This window comes from Schistocerca piceifrons, chromosome 4 (assembly GCF_021461385.2).
Source record: "Schistocerca piceifrons isolate TAMUIC-IGC-003096 chromosome 4, iqSchPice1.1, whole genome shotgun sequence".
In the NCBI taxonomy this organism is placed as follows: domain Eukaryota; kingdom Metazoa; phylum Arthropoda; class Insecta; order Orthoptera; family Acrididae; genus Schistocerca; species Schistocerca piceifrons.
This window is the reverse complement of record NC_060141.1, coordinates 75361114-75379251: the sequence shown is the minus strand read 5'-3', so window position 1 is coordinate 75379251 and position 18138 is coordinate 75361114. Positions and strand designations below refer to the sequence as shown.

Sequence of the window (18138 nt, the reverse complement as noted above, 5' to 3'; positions counted from 1 at the left end):
AGACGGAATATTTAATCTCATAAACAGTGTCAGCTTTACCTATAATATAATTCCATTCAGGTTAATACAAAACAACTGAAAAATAGGCAATTACTTTCAAACAAAAGCCACTGATGTACTTTCACTTTAATATCTTGCAGAACTGGAAATGGCTTAAACACACAGAACTAAGAAAGCTTGCTGATATTCACGATTTACTTTGAATATACAGTAAAAACCAGCAATATAAAACCAACATACAAAAGATAGTGAATATTATTTCCCAGTCTGATTCCAACAACAAATACACAAATCTGCTACAGACAGTGGAGGAACATCAGCTGTGATGTTTACCTCTAGCACCATTGCTATCATACAGGAAAGCAGTGAGACATTGCATGAGAAAATTTTGACCAGCACAGCATGTTAAAAACATGAAGCTGTGAACTGCAAACCTCACTTTTATGTATGCACCACTGTGAGGTACCCATGCTGTACAGACAAATCCATTCATTATCATGTGCACATTTTTGACTTCCTGGATAAACTTTAGGCTCATGCTCTTTGCTTGGTTGGAAGGTACCTTGTTAATGAGCTGACTATTCCCAGTGCAGTGTTTGGCTTATATCACAAAGACCTGCACAGCAAGTCTAACAGTGTACAGACCCTTAACAGGAATTGTTTTGATATTTATCATGCAATTAGAGATAATATTAATGAGACTTAGTAAAAGTAATTGAGAAGTTGCAGTATTTTGTGGCTACAATACTGAGTTCATCTATGACAGCACTAATTGTGGGCACCTAAAGTTACTGACATCCAGCTTTGGTCTGTTTCCCACAGTAGCACTGACAACAAGATCAGAAGAACATAGTGCAACAGCAGATGATAATTTATTTTTAAATCCAAAAGTGTGTCATGAAGCATATGTGGTTCCACAACAAATGATCTACCTGATGATGATAATCAAACAGCAGCAATGGATCACACCCTTGTCAACCTAGTTTAGCTAAGAAGGAAGAAGTACAGTTCCATGTGAGCATAAATGCTGATTCTGTAACACTATAGAGAGAGAATTTAGTAGACAGACAATGTAAAGAAGTTAACCACGCACACATAATAGAAATGTAATACTTTCCTTATAATATTCTGGCAACAGAAAGAACTTCCTTTCACAATAAATCAGGGACAGACAGTGTGTAAGCAGTGAGAAAGTTTGGGTAATAACTGGGATCAAATTATCCTGTGCCAGGAAGATATCAAGCATGAAATGAATCAACTTCGTAAGGCAAATCACGTTCAGTTCCCTGATGACAATAATGGGAAGACATATGATGTTAGATTCCAATTATTCAACACTAAATTAATTTTTTTCTAACAGCAGTAGAAAGCAATGGGACAAAAATATATCATCAACAATGGATCCATGAGATTTACTAAGGCAGGCCTTGCATATTCCCACAACAGGCATAACTTTTGCCAACTCAACTACTGGAAAGATAACAAAAAGCTTTATGTCACTGAGAAGCTATAGCTCTTCTAGCTACGAAGGTATATCAACCAAAGTACTTGATAGTACTCTCCTTGAGTTATCTTCATAATTACTCAATGTGTAAAGGTGTATTTGTTGAAATACTAAACTATGTAATGGTAACACCTAATTATAAAGCTTAGGATAAACAGTGACCTCTTAATTATAAACGTATCTCCCTCCTCCATGTACTCTCAAAATTTTCAGAGAAGCTAGTTAATAACAGAATACTGAACCACTTTTCTGACAACCTTTAAAAGGTGCCCAGTTTTGCTTCTGTAAGGACTTCTCAACAAACAAATCAATAAAAGATCTCATGAACTCAGGTCCGGTAGAACTAAAGAAAATTTACCCCAGCACCATTTTCTGTGACATCACCTAGGTCTTCAATACTGTGTGGATCATAAAACTCTACTAGGCAAATTACAGAGTTTTGGCATTAAAGATATCTCCTTTGCTTGGATGGAATCATACTCAAAATGTTGATATTAAAAAATAACACAGCAATAAAAATTAATTTTTACTGGAGTAATGTTAAATAAAGAATCTGATCTGGCTCACTCCTACAAATACTATTATGCTTGCAAGTGGTAAAATTATATCAATAAAGGACCCAAACACATCCGTACCTGAACAGTCAGGAGAACAGTGAAACAATCATACAAATGGTTTATGGCAAACATCTGAGCTTTTAACCCTACAAAAACCAATGTTATGCAAAAAAAGAGTTACAGGTACCAGACAGAAAGATCAACGGGAACACATTATGTGAAACAAAATGTATGAAACTTCTAGTCATCGAAACAGATAAAAAATGAGGTGGCACCAGCACAGGGATACATTAATGGGAAAGCTAAGTCTTACCTGCTTTGTGCTTTGTACATAGAAATCTTTCTCACTACAAAAGATGGGATTACTACCATACTAATAGTGTACTATAGCATAAATCTTTTAGGACAATGCACATGACGAGAAGCTGATAGCTTCTTACAGAAGCCTCTTCATGGGCAGTAGAATTCTTACATTTATTGACAACAGAATTACTCTGCAGTGGTATTTGTGGTTAGTAATAGGAGAAAATTAAAGACAAATTGACTTTCTACAACTTCTTCAGTAACAACAGCATCAATCAGAACTACAGCAAAAGAAGATCCAAGTGCTGCACAAACTACTGGATGAAGTGGAATCTGCTTTGCTCCCATAATTTGTGATTAGCAATAATAGTGAATTAAGGATAAACTGAGTTTCTGCAACATCAGTAACAACAGCACCAATCAGAACTACGACAAAAGATCTAATTCCTGCACAAACTATCTAAAGAAGTGAAACCTGGTCTGGTAACATAACTGCCTCCATTCAATTAAACAGCAGAGGTGGGGGGATTCCTATTTATGTTGCTTACAGTACCATTTTCACACTTTTCAGGAAATTTCCCTTTAATTGCTAATACCCAGTGACTCAACAATATAGCAAGGACTTCTCGATTAGAGAAGTTGGTTTTGCCAGACAAAAACATTCACTCCATGAGAATGAAGCTATTCAACACCACCTCGAAAAAGTTCTGTCAATCATTTAAGACTCTGAAGTCGCAACATATTGCAAAACAGAATATGGAAGTCAATTACTCATATTGCTAAACAGAATCTACATAATAGTTTGAATGTTATAACACTCCTCATTCACCTACAGCACCTGTTACAACCCACTTATAAATGGACAGGAGTATACCCTCCAGAGGACTTAGGTGTAATATGTGGTACAGTCATGAAGCCACTGTTTAAAACCACACACATACATAGAGTATCCCTCACAGCAAGAACAGCAAAAAAATTTCTCATCCAAGGTAGCCCTCTTGCCCTGGTCGCTTTTTAAAATACGTACTCCACAACTGACTGAACCATAGCAAGGAATATGCATATTGCCACATGATAATTTATTTCTTATTATCTGCCACACCTACTTTGCAAGATAACATCTGCCTTCCATAGGTGATACACCAACTACAAACATTATCAAGACAAGATGGCACCAGCATCTGAATACCAAACAAGCTCATTATTTATATGCAGATTAATATCTGTCTGTCTCCTACCAAATGGATATAGATGTATCAGGTTCTCTTAGGGGCTGAGCAATGTATATTCACGGATGTTCGAATATTAGTCTTTATAATTAAGAATTAAATTTTGGAAAATAAAATGACATTCAAAACACACATATCATGGAAAAGCCATTGACAGTGTCTTGTTTTTTCCAAACCTGACTCATTTTGTACACCATTAAGGACAATCAGATTATAATAGGGGACCTCAATGCACATGTTGGCACAGACAGGAAAGGATTCGAGGAGATAATGGGACCAGAGGGCTGAGGGAACCGAAATAGAGAAGGAAAATTGTTGCTGGAATTCTGCAAGAGGAATGGGCTGGCGATCGCAAATTCCTGGTACAAGAAGAGAAGTAGCCACAAAATAACTTGGTACAGTGGAGACTGGTCCCAAACTTCAGTAGTAGACTATGTACTAGTGGATAGGCAGATGATGAGCAGCCTCACAGATGTTAAGGTCATTCCATCTGAGGCCTTAGACAGTGACCATCGGCTGTTGGTAGCCACCCTGAGAGAGAAAAAAGATAGGAGGGCAACAGACATACAGGAGAAAAGGTTGAAGACATGGATGCTGAAAGAGGATGAACGGAGGACCCAGTACCAGACACTGATCAGGAAGAAGCTGCCAAAGGAAGATCAGAGAACAGTGGAAGAAGAATGGGGAGATTTTAAGAGGGCTCTAGTTGAGGCAGCTGAAACTGTGTGCGGAAGAACTAGCGCAAAGAGGAGAAGTAAGGAAACCCCATGGTGGAACAACATATGTAAAGAGGCAGTACTTCGAAAGAACAAAGCCTTCAGAGAATGGTTCCAGACCCGAACAGAGGAAGCTAGGGTAAAATATAAGGGAAGCAAGAAAGCGACACAGACCATAGTAAGGGCGGAGAAGAAGTGGATGGAAAAATGGACAAGAATGTTAGAAGAGGACAGTGAAGGGAACAAAAAAGTACTTTACACCATGGTAAGAAATAAGAGGAACGACAGAAGCGAGTGCCTGAGGATCATGGATAATAATGGAAGAGTTGTGGAGGAAATGCATGAGCTCAAAAAGATTTGGAAGGAGTACTTTGAAGATCTGTTGAATGCCGTCAAGCGGGTAACTAACAGCGATGGAGAACCTAAGGCAGCAGACGATTATAATAGTGGGGAAATTGATGACCTAACTTGGAATGAAGTGGAAGAAGCCATAAAGAGGATGAAAGGGGGCAAGGCACCAGGTTGGGACGAAGCAACAGTGGATATGATACGAGCAGCAGGAGAAGTAGGAACCCAGTGGCTATACAGAGTGCTGAGGGTGGTGTGGAAGGAGAACAGAATTCCTGAGGATTGGAAGAAATGAATTATAGTCCCGATCTTCAAGAAAGGGGATAAAAGGAGATGTGAGAACTACAGAGGAATCACCCTGCTATGCCACTGTGGAAAAATCTATGAAAAGATCCTGGAGAAGAGAATAAGAAGCAGTATTGAAAGTAGACTGCAAGAGGAGCAGTATGGTTTCCCACCGGGAAGATCAACAACGGACCTCATATTTGCGGTAAGGCAACTGCAGGAAAGGCACTATGAGTACGGGAAGGACTTAATCATGGCCTTTTTAGATATTGAGAAGGCGTATGACAGTATCTATAGGGACAAGCTCTGGCATGTGCTGAACGCAAAAGGGATAGATGAAGAGATAACACGAAAAGTCAGAAAAATGTATGAGGGAAGTGAGAGTTGTGTGAAAGTGGGGAGGGAACGTACTGCATGGTTCAAGCTGGAAAATGGGCTGCGACAGGGAAGTGCACTTTCGCCTTTATTGTTTATTATTGTTATGGATGAAATCCTACAGCAAGTATCAGATGCAATTGGAGATCATAAAATGAAAGCAGTGCTTTTTGCCGATGACCTGATGTTATGGGGAAATTGCGAGAAGGAGGTGCAAGAGCAGTTAGATGTATGGGAGGCAACGGCAGCACAATATGGAATGCATTTCTCTGCAAAGAAAAGTGAAATAATTGTCACAACAAGGAAGAAGAATAGGCCAAATGTGGATATAACTTGTGGAGGGGAAAAACTACAAGTGGTAGAGAACTTCAAGTACCTGGGAAGCATGATTGAAAGTAAGGGGGGAAACGCAATGGAAATAAATGAAAGGTGCAGAAAAGCAGGGCAGTTCTTCAAATGCATTAGGGGGCTTATTTGGAGCAAGGAGGTGCCACAGAAATCCAAGGGAATTATATACCGAACCTACTTTGTCCCCATATTGGCATATGGAAGTGAGACATGGGTAATGCACAAAAGCGACAAAAGTAGAATACAAGCTAGTGAAATGAAGTTCCAGAAGAGCAGGTTGAGTGTAACAAGACGAGACAGATTGCGAAATGTGTATGTGAGGGAAAGACTAAAGGAGGAACCAGTACAGGACAGGATAGAAAAATCAAGACTGCAGTGGTATGGACACATGAAGAGAATGGATGAGGGAAGAATTCCAAAGAGGATGTTTGATCTGCAACTGGAGGGGAAAAGGCCCAGGGGAAGACCAAGAGATAGATGGGCGAAGGGAGTGAAGGAATGTGTGACGAGAAGAGGAGAGAACTGGACGAAGGTGGAAGAGGGGGAATGGTGGAAAGACAGAACACGATGGAGAGGCTTGTGTTCCCGACAGACCCAGCCAGTGGCTGGAAACAGTCCAAGATGATGATGATGATAAGGACAATGATCAACTAGATCAAATCGAAACAGAGGCCATAACGATTTCCTATAAGGCTTGAAAATCTCAGTTTCCTTTCTGGTACCAAATTCCACCTTGTTACTGATTTATCTGCTGTTGGCCTTTTTCAGCCCCAGAGCTTGCTTGTCACGGAAGACTGATTGCTCAGCAACTATTCAGGAAAACCCCCACAATACTCCTAAAATGAGAACACTAATACATTTTTCAATTTCCCAGAATGGCCAGAACAGCTCCCAAAATGTGGTTTACTTCCAGAATGATGCAGAAGTCTTACATACCCTTGAGCACTTCGCGATTCTGAGTGCCCAGATTGGCAACAGTCACAATGAACCAGTGCAATTTCGACATGGGTACTTCCATTCATGCGACTTGTCAGTATTTTGAAAGAGAATTATATTATTTCTCTGTGAAATACTGCAAACTTTTCCCTCATATTTTGGCAATAACAGCAGACAGCTGAGGACTGCCTCATGTGTAGAATGATCAAACTGATTAGAGGATCAGTAAATATATCTTGATGGATTCTGAGAAGCATATACTGCTTGAAACAGCTTAAAGCAAAACAGCACAGAATCACTAAAGGAAAGCATAAATGGCTGTTTTCTCACACACAAATAATAGACAAATGACTGACAAGCTGAGTATTATTTAAGTACTGGTGCTTTAGGATTCAGGTATGTTAATGCCTGTGCTCCCTTCAACATGATTAAACATCGCACATCATGGCTGGGCAATTTATTGGAATCTGGTACAACAATAGTCAGTCAAAGCATTAGATTAACTAATGTCAATAGTCATGATTGTAGGGCTGCTTTCAAATAATTAGAAGCATTAAAACAACAACAGAGTACTGTTGTTTTTGAGTAGCAGTTCCTACCTCTTGCTCACATTTCATTAGAACTCTTGCTCACATCTCATTAGAAATATGCCACAGTGAAACTCAACTGAGGTGAGCCTTGCAAACAGTAACATTATAGCACTTCCTCCCACAGAGCTTAACTGAAGAAGAACAAACTGTGATGTGAGGAGATTAATATAATGATAAGCATTCACCCTGAACTGGAATCTTATTGAACATTCCTGTGATTCATTAGGAAGGTGCAGTGTAATACACAACACTTCTAACGATTGTCCCAGAACTTAAGCTACCCCTCTTTGAGAAGTGGTATAACATTCTCCAAAAATTCATCAAATCCTGACAGCAGGTGAGAATCAGCGTTGGCCAGTTATGATCATTGTGAACTATCAGGAAAACTTTTAACTTTTGAAGCTTTGCAAGACTGCAAACTATTTAACTAGTCCCAAAACTGTCATCTAACACACTGAGTCATACGGATAACATACACACAACACATACGTCAATATATTTCAACATATTATAAGCATCTCTTCCTACAATGGTTGATACCTCCACTGAGTTAACTGTTTTCACCACTGTACAATTGTTATGTAATAATGTATGCCAGCAGCATGCACATACTGAAATAAGTTAGAAAGTATACCACGTTACTTACATTACTTTACAATTTACAGACAAGAAGCAAACAAAGCATCATGTGATTTACCTGAATTACAAACATATTTACAAAATGCAAAATAAAACTATAAAAATAGCTATTAAAAATAAGTTAGCTTATGACAGTTACCTCCTCACTTGTTATTTTATCAATTGTCTCCTTAGTTGGAGTTCCACAAAGCACTAGAATGCGTGTTAAATGATCAATGTCTGCAGAAAAACTTTGTTAAGGATTCTAAGCATTACTAGCTACAATGGTTAAATATGTTAAAAATAATCTGATTCATAATGTTTACCAGTTGTAGTGTACTCCATACTCAACACAGGCAAGACAATGTGTCTGCACCACCTACAATCCTTGAAAGAGCATAATTCTCACACAGTAATTCCAAATATCGTCAGGGAAAACATAAGCCATTTATAAAATTACGCCCAAAGGTTATCGAACACACAAAATCCAATGTAAAACTATGAAATAGAAAATTTATATTGCAAGCTCTTATTAACCATCTACATCTCCACTTGATGAAACAAAAAAACGCAACCAGTGGAATATCTGCACGCAGAGAAAATGTTTAAAAGACTGACACTAGGAGGAATGTATTTTTGTGTTAAAACATTGTCCCTTTGTGTCTATATGATCTTCACTTTGGACTTCCTCTATGAAGTTATATCAGGGGAATGCCTGGAAAACTGAAGACTGTGAAAATAACTTATTGTTGTCATCTGTTCTAAACATTATAGAATCTCCGTGTCATATCACATACACTTCAAGAACAAAAATGTAATTTTGGACTTGGAAAGTTCACAAAAATGGAAACTAGTGTTTGACCAGTCGATCCTTAAAATACAATTGAAACCATGGAGCAAACAGTGGTCTTGTCTGCATCATGTCAGTACTAATTAAAAAGGGGATTTATTTTGCACTCTCGGAGCATGGTGCAAGGTGACAAAAACGTAATGATTCCAGCATATTTTTTAATTTTATTTAAAATTCTCAGCCTGCTCATTTGTTTCTCTTTCCAAATCTGCTAAGAAGAAACCACTCTTCTGAGACAAACTCTTCCTGCTGAAACAAATATTATACAGATAATTTGAGGTCACATTAAATTGGCAAGCAAGTATATAACTGAAATTAATTGTTCTTTAGAAGTTTTATAGAAGTGTTCTCCGGAAGATTCCTACAACTTCACTGCCAGTAAAAAAAACTAGTGCACCTAGAAATATGTAATCAATGTTCATCCAATGATGACATATGCCAACTGGAGGATAGCAGACATACTGATAATGGTTTCAACCTTGTTCGCCAACAGACAGTGAGGTGGCATAGCTACCAGTCTACCTCTCTCTACCCTCTAATAGGGAATGCTCACAGCCCGAAGGCTCAGTGTGATGCAAATGTTGAAGCAAGCAGGCAACCATGCCACAGAGACACACTCTTGCTTCCTACAAACAACTAAGAGAGTTTGGAAGGGGTCAAATTGTTGCCTTCTGAGTGGTGGGATGGTCTTTTCAGAGTACTGTCACACACGTGCTTCCTACAGCCAACTAAGTACGTTTGGAATGGGTTAAATTGTGGCTTTCTGAGTGGTGTAATGGTCCTTTTGGAGAATTGCCACACAATTTGAACAGAGTGCATCGGGTGTGCAATGTTGCTGGTATCAGTGCTCAGATGAAATTCTCATACCTGTAGACAAGGTTTTGTATGTCTGTACAGCACAGACATCCACCAAGATCATTGTATTTTAAGTGCAGCAATGGCAGATCATACAGCTACCACAGCACAGATAAGAGGACTTGTGAGCCCAGACGTGTCAACACGAGCTGTTGTGAACCAGTTATTAGCAGTGGAGCTATGAGCACGCACACCTCCAGCCTGTCTTCCAATCATGCCACAGCATTGAATGGTGCCATCAGAGAATCACTGGGAAGATGTAATGGCACGCGCTGGTCGCCAGTGATGAAAGCATATTCTGCCTGCATTCAAGTGTAGGTGAGTGCTGCCTTGTACAATGCATCTGTCCAAGACACACTAATCTCACCCCAGGCCTTATGGTCTGAGGTGTGTTAAAAAACAACATTCTTTCACTTTTGGTGTTTCTGGAGAGGACACTAACCAGCACTTGATATGTGCATAATGTTGTCAGACCCGTTCTTTTGCCATTCTTGCTACGGGAAAGTGATGTATCATTCCAACATGGTAATGCTCACCCACACAGTGCCTGTGGAACTCCATGTGCTCTATGCTCTGTAAGACGTGCAGCCACTTTCCTCACTAGCATGATCTCCGGACCTGTCTCTATTGGAGTACATGTCGGAAATGATGGGACAAGAATTGACTCTTCCATCAAATTTCGGGTGTGCAGCCGCATACATTCCACTTCTTCCAAACACTGACCAGCCGAGGTGACTGGGGCTCCAGCATTTGCTCCGTCCTTTCAGACCGTTGGACCGCACCACTGCGAATTTGGCCACAGATATACAAGATGCCACAGACATTGATTGGCAGCAAAGAGGTATGACATGTTGTTGTTATTGTTGTGGTCTTCAGTCCTGAGACTGGTTAAATGCAGCTCTCCATGCTAATCTATCCTGTGCAAGCTCCTTCATCTCTCAGTACCTACTGCAACCTACATCCTTCTGAATCTGCTTACTGTATTCATCTCTTGGTCTCCCTCTACAATTTTTACGCTCCACACTGCCCTCCAATGCTAAATTTGTGATCCCTCGATGCTTCAGGACATGTCCTACCAACCGATCCCTTCTTCTAGTCAAGTTGTGCCACAAACATCTCTTCTCCCCAGTCCTATTCAATACCTAATCTTCAACATTCTTCTGTAGCACCACATTTCGAAAGCTTCTATTCTCTTCTTGTCCAAACTATTTATTGTCCATGTTTCACTTCCATACATGGCTACACTCCATACAAATACTTTCAGAAACGACTTCCTGACACTTAAATCTATACTTGATGTTAACAAATTTCTCTTCTTCAGAAACGCTTTCCTTGCCATTGCCAGTCTACATTTTATATCCTCTCTACTTCGACCATCATCAGTTATTTTGCTCCCCAAATAGCAAAACTCATTTACTAATTTAAGTTTCTCATTTCCTAATCTAATTCCCTCAGCATCACCCGATTTAATTTGACTACATTCCATTATCCTTGTTTTACTTTTGTTGACGTTCATCTTATATCCTCCTTTCAAGACAGTGTCCATTCCATTCAACTGCTCTTCCAAGTCCTTTGCTGTCTCTGACAGAATTACAATGTCATCGGCGAACCTCAAAGTTTTTATTTCTTCTCCCTGGATTTTAATACCTTCTCCAAATTTTTCTTTTGTTTCCTTTACTGCTTGCCCAATATACAGATTGAATAACATCGGGGAGAGGCTACAACCCTGTCTCACTCCCTCCCCAACCACTGCTTCCCTTTCGTGCCCCTCGACTCTTATAACTGCCATCTGGTTTCTGTACAAATTGTAAATAGCCTTTCGCTCCCTGTATTTTACCCCTACCACCTTTAGAATTTGAAAGAGAGTATTCCAGTCAACACTGTCAAAAGCTTTCTCTAAGTCTACAAATGCTAGAAAAGTAGGTTTGCCTTTCCTTAATCTTTCTTCTAAGATAAGTCTTAAGGTCAGTATTGCCTCACGTGTTCCAACATTTCTACGGAATCCAAATTGATCTTCCCCGAGGTCGGCTTCTACCAGTTCTTCCATTCGTCTGTAAATAATTTGCGTTAGTATTTTGCAGTTGTGGCTTATTAAACTGATAGTTCGGTAATTTTCACATCCGTCAACACCTGCTTTCTTTGGGATTGGAATTATTATATTCTTCTTGAAGTCTGAGGGTATTTCGCCTGTTTCGTACATCTTGCTCACCAGAGGGTAGAGTTTTGTCAGGACTGGCTCTCCAAAGGCCGTCAGTAGTTCCAATGGAATGTTGTCTACTCCCGGGGCCTTGTTTCGACTCAGGTCTTTCAGTGCTCTGTCAAACTCTTCACGCAGTATCGTATCTCCCATTTCATCTTCATCTACATCCACTTCCATTTCCATAATATTGGACATAGGTATGACATATGCATGGGATATTTACGCACAAGTAGTTGCCACCATCCTTCGCAGATGAGGAGTGTACTCAGAACTCTGGTACACAGAGCACACGTCATTGCTGACGAGAGCAGTCTGGATGATGAGCTTTTACACCTGAGAAGAGTTTTTGAAGCCAACAGTACTCTCCACAGTAGATACATAAGGTACTACAAATGAAACCAACAGCGAAATAAGAAAAGCAGAAGAAGACATGGAAGGTTTTTAATCCATGACTTTTCTGCCATATGTGGGAAGCCTATTGTCAAAAATAGGACGGATCCTCAGTAAACACAAAGTGAAAGTGATTTTCCACCCTCCACCAAAGACAGCAGCACTGCTGGATTCCGTTAAAGATGATCTGGTGCTTCGGAATCCTGGGGTTTACAAGATCCCCTGTGAGTGCGGCCGTTCATACATTGGACAAATGACACGTACAGTCCAGGAGAGAGGCACAGGGCACCGCAAGTACACCCAGCTCTTACAACCTAATAAATCTGTGGTGGCAGAGCACTGCACTGTCACTGGGCACTCGTGGTGTACAATAATGTCGAAATTTTAGCCTCAAATTCATCTTTCTGGGACTCAGTAGCGAAAGCAGCAATTGAAATTTGGTTGGCAATGAATTTAATTAATAGAGATAGTGGCTTAAGCTTGGACAAATCATGGAATCCGGCAATTCCATAATAAACTCACAAAGACATCATGACGGTGCAGCTCGCAGTGATACATTGATATCACTGCATGGATCGACTTCGCGCTCATACAGCTAATTCCATACGTATGTCATACCTCTTTGCCACTGATCAAGGTTTTTGGCGCCTTGTGTATCTGTGGCCGAATTGGCAGTGGTGCGATCCGTGGGTTTAAAAGGATGGAGTAAGTGCTGGAGTGTCATTCACCTCGACTCACCCTGAAGATGGCTGGATGGTATTCAGCCGAAATATTAGAAGATAAAAGTCGAATGTATGCGGCTGCACGCCCGAAATTATTGGAACAGTCCTTGCACTGCAAAAATATGAAGATGCACGACAAGCATTGACTCGTGCGACTCATCGACCAACAACTCTTACAGAAATATGTGAACAGGACGAGCAGGCATGGCACAATGCATCCCAGGACAGGATTAGCCATCTGTACGATGCCAGAGTCAGCGTCTGCATTACCACACGTGGAGGCTACACCACATATAATATGGGTGTTTCACCATGGGTTGATACCTGGTACATCAGAACTGCTTGTGCTATTGATCTGTAAATGTAATCATTTTATGCACTCCATATGCACCATGCAACAATAAATCTTGAGTGGGTTGGAATCATCTAAAAGGGTGTAATAATTTCTTTTTTGCAATATAGATCAGATCATGCATTTAATAAGTTCTAAAACAGTTACTGTGTGAAGTAGCAGTCAGCATACATTAACATGCAAGTGTGTGAAGAACACTAATCGAGTATAGTGAAAAATTAAATTTAAGTGAATTTATGTACTTTAGCTTGATTTGTAACACATAGGAGTTCATATCTTCGTTCAGTGCTGCTGCAGATTTTATCCTCTGAAGAAGCAATCACTGTGGATGGTGGAGGGAGGGAGAAGGTAATAAATGAACGGATTCTCACAAAAACACTGACCAAAGTTCTGTTTGTGAAAACTATATAAATTTTAGCAGAAAATGTACAGTGAAAAACAAAGATGCTGTAACTTACCAAACAAGAAAGCGTTGGTATGTTGATAGACACAATAAGAAAAACACACACACACACACACACACACACACACACACACACACACACACACACACACATCCATCTGCACATATACAGACACAGGCAGACATATGTAAATGCAAAGAGGTTGGGCAGAGATGTCAGTCGAGGCGGAAGTAAAGAGGCAAAGATGTTGTTGAATGACAGGTGAGGTACGAGGGGCGGCAACTTGAAATTAGCGGAGGTTGAGGCCTGGTGGGTAACGTAGGCAGCACCTATGTTTTATATCAAGAAAATTCTACTATTTGCCCTGTGCATAGAAAAAATGGAGACCCTGAGAGACGACAGCCTTCTTGAATGATTAAATCAGTGTCATAAACACAAAACAAAGTTACTCCATTGTTAAATAAGAGAGACAAATTTCTATAAGGAACATTCTATATTCTACGGAAGTGATTATATGGGATCCAGTGGAAATTGTAACTGATACACAAATAACAGCCTCATAATCTTGAAGAGGCACTTTTTTTGAGGATTTTGTGTCCATTGCAAATAAAATGGAAGTAAGAAGCAATACTTCCTTTATGTAGAAAATCCAACGGACACACTGTTCAGTTTTTTGGGATCTGAGAAAGAAGAAAAAGAAGAAAACAAACAAGTTTCACTTTCCAATAAGGTGTATAAACTAAAACATAAATGAAAACTGTCGTATCAACTGACTGGGTGTGCATCAAACACAGATAATGCCTTCTGCTAATATGTGCTGTTCCTGCCTGATCTCACTGAGATTTCTTTCTGCAAGCAACTCAGCACTTCTGATGATGGGGTTTAGTGAGAAAGGAATTACTTACATTTAAGGCTGGTGTAAACAATGAAACGTATTTTTTAAAAGTCACAGCAGCATAATCTATTTATATTCAATATTGGCGAAAATTGGTCATATGAAATTGTCCCTCAATTTTAATCACTCTGTACAGTATTCTTTTTAATTCCAAATGATGGAATCTCAAGAGAGTAACTACATCAAACAGCTTCATCATTCACAGAAGTCTCATAAGCCATAATGAAAAATAACTGTAGCATGGAATATGTCGCAATGAGCACGAGAGGTGGGTGGCACATACATAGTGATGATAGGGGAAGATTATAAGGACACACCTAAACTACACTTCCAAATACTTACTTTATTCCAAGACTTTGCAGATTTTTAGCTCATCACATAAGGATTGCTTGAAAGCTAATCTAGTTACCATTTAGCCAATAACGAATTTCCACTCTGTAGCACAGAGTGCTGCGTTGATTTGAAACTTCCTGGCAGATTCAAACTGTGAGCCAGACAGAGGCTTTAATGTAGGGCCTTTACTTTTAACATGCTTGTCTGCCACTTGGCCACCAGCAGCAAAACTGCATGCTCAATGCTGTGTGGCTACCACTGGTCATATCAGAGCCTCATGCTTAGTGCCGTATGCCTGGCCTGGCAGTTAAACATCCATCACTAAACATGCAGCAATCAACATGTTACAGGGCAAGAGCTCCAATGACAGAGCTATCTGAGTGTGACTTCTGACCTGCCCTCACAGCTTTAGTTCCACCATTATGTCTGCTATCTTTCAACTGCAAAGCCTTGAGGGACTATCACTCCAGGAAAGAAAGGATATTGTGGAGAAATTTCAGGAGTGCTACACAAGATACGCACGAGAACTTCTGTGCAAGTTTTGAAGGTAAGAGAGATGTACTGGCAGAAGTAGGGCTGTGGGGATGGGTCACAAGCTGTGCTTGGATTGCACAGTCAGTAAAGCAAGTGCCCTTGGCAGGCAAATGTTACAGGTCCACACAGTTTTAATCTAACAACAAGTTTCATTTTTCACATGTCTGTCAGTGTTTTAGAATGACTGATATTTTGTGGGTAATGACCTAACTTCATTTTAATATTTTGCAGTGAACACATAGTGCGTACTGGGGCAATCACTCTGGTGTAGAAATAATTCAAAAGTCAAGATCGCCTAAATACTGTTTACTGGATAACCGGCTTCAACACATTAAAGATGCCATCATCGGATCTGAATGGTTTATATATGTTAATCTACATTCAGATCCGATGATGGCATCTTTAGTGTGTTGAAACCGGTTATTCAGTAAACAGTATTTAAGCGATCTTGGCTTTTGAATTATTCCTCATTTTAATATTTAGATTCCATCCAAGATTTCAAACTGATCTGGTTGTTCTTATGGATGACTTGTACAACTGCTGCTTTGGACTTTAAATTATCTGTATAGTGATGTTATCAATAAACACATATCAGATGGAGAGTTGAACCCAAATCCTTACCTATCACGATCCGTACTCTTACTTCCTGAGCTGTCAACATACGACAACCTACAACCAACCTTCACAGCCTCACTTCTACCATTACCTCTTTCATACTTTTAACTCCACAGAAATTCTTCCAAATTCCTCACTGAAATAGCACTCCTGGGGAAAAGGATGCAGTGGCTTAGCCAAAGCCTAAAGGCCATCCTCAGCTTTAATTTGACAGGAAATTTCTTAATAGTGGGTGTCTGTGTGTGTGAACACACATACTTTTGCCACAAAAAGAGCAGGAGCTCAACAGCTAGTGAGAACGCTGTTTCCTGTTACTTCTTTCTGTGCTCCATGTATCAGTCCAATGTAGGTGAGTGGTTGTCCTTCCCTTATTTTACGTATTACATAAAAAACACAAGATATTGTGCACTAAAACAGCACTGAAAATATTGTAGAACACCCTATAGACTTGTTTTCATTGGTAGAAGGCATTCGTTGAATACTGCTCTCTTTCCTCCCCAAAACACAAACATTCAAAACCACAATCTCAGCATTACATAATTTATGTAAATGAGTTGAAAATACAAATAAAAAGAATGCAGCATAGATAAACCTCTTGCAGAATGTGGACAAAGCTGTTGCATCAAGAACCATAATTATTTTGAAGGCACATAGGCCCTACGACAATCTTTCCAGGTGAAAAATCATTGTTCTGAGGACTATAGCTAAACCCCTAACAATAAACACCCAGAGAAATATTCTCTTTGTTCAGGTTAATCTTATTTTTACAATAACTAACCCAAGAATGTAATATATTATGTTATATCTGAAGCTGTCACTGTGATTGTCTGATGAAATTTTCCTAGTTTACAATCAAGTTCATAAATCTGTTTTTGTGTAGTGCCTTTCAATAACTAACCTAGCTTTATCTTCTTCAGGTGTTGCAAGTTCTGGTTTGTGTTACAATGCCTTCAATTTAAGTGAGACTGCGGATTTGACACCACGTATACGTGGATCTTTCTTGCCTTTTCAACTGTGTGAGGTGGAAAAAATGAAGGCGGATGTTTCACAGAACAACAAAGGGCACATAAAAAAATTCTCTTTGAAAAGATATAGAAGATGTCAGGAGATAAAAACTGTGATAAATAGCAGTGCGATGCAAAGTACAATTAACAGTCTCCTGGGAGCCCAGGCATACACAAGACCACCACTTGCAGCATCTGATCAACCATCCAAATAATGTGCACAACAGAATCATCAATTCAGCTGAAAAACATTGTATCAATAATGTAAAATATGCTGTAGGATTTAAGAGTATGTTTAAAACACATGAATGTAGCTGTATTTCAGCAGATTATGAAACAGAAAACTTTGTAATACTCTCCTTAATTCCAACAATATTAGTAAAGGATAAATTGCTACTCTCTGTAAAGATGAAATGTTGAGTTGCAGGCAGGTGTGATGAAAAGACAGTTACATATAAGCTTTTGGCCAAAGCCTTCTTCAGAAAAGACATACACACACATTCACACAACTGAGCACACCTCACACATGCATGATCGTACCTCTGGCTAGACTGCAACAGAAACACAGTAAATAAGAGCATCAATGAGTGTGTCAGGGAAGTGGGAGGAATAGTAGGGTTTGGGTTGGGCGGGGAGGGGGGGGGGTGGAGGGGAGAGAAATCGGTGCAGCTTGGTGGTGCATGCAGGGACTAGAGGTGGTGGGACAGGGCTGACAGAGGTGTGGATGGAGCCATCAGACACACGTTCTCCACTCCCAAAACCATTCTGGCCTCAACCAATGGTATCCTACTGCCCCACACCCTCCAAGCACTGTTTCCGCCTCCTCTGTCCTGTCACCACCTCAAAAATTGCCTCCCTTCATCCTCACTGAGTGCTGCTCTCTACCAGTGCATCAACTGATCTTTCCCCCTTCTCTGCTCTTTTTCTTTCCTTCTCTGCTCCTCTCCTTTCCGTGCCCAATTTTTTCCACCTCCTCTGTCCCCCCCCCCCCCCCCCCCCAAATGCTGTACCTGCCAGCACCATCCTCCCACCTCTAGTCCCTTTATGCCATGCCATGCAGTGCCAATTCCTCTCCCGTCACTCATACACTGCTATCCTTCCCCCTTTCACACCACACTCTGGATTGTCTTGCTCTGTTTCCAGGTGTTTCTGTTCCAGTGGCTGGAGGTAGTGGT

The 18138-nt window shown here is 40.1% G+C and overlaps 1 protein-coding gene across 2 annotated transcripts in view; it reads right to left on the bottom strand.

The window, feature by feature from the left end:
• The window catches only part of LOC124794859 (mitogen-activated protein kinase p38b), a 102068-nt gene that overhangs the window by 9058 nt on the left and 74872 nt on the right, over window positions 1–18138 (bottom strand). Inside the window, exon 7 of one of the 2 annotated variants that reach the window (XM_047258529.1) lies at window positions 7970–8049. The exons of the other annotated variant lie outside the window; for it this stretch is intronic. Coding sequence (XP_047114485.1) covers window positions 7970–8049 — 80 coding nt within the window. The remainder of the gene's footprint in view (window positions 1–7969; window positions 8050–18138) is intronic. 2 annotated transcript variants of the gene reach the window in all.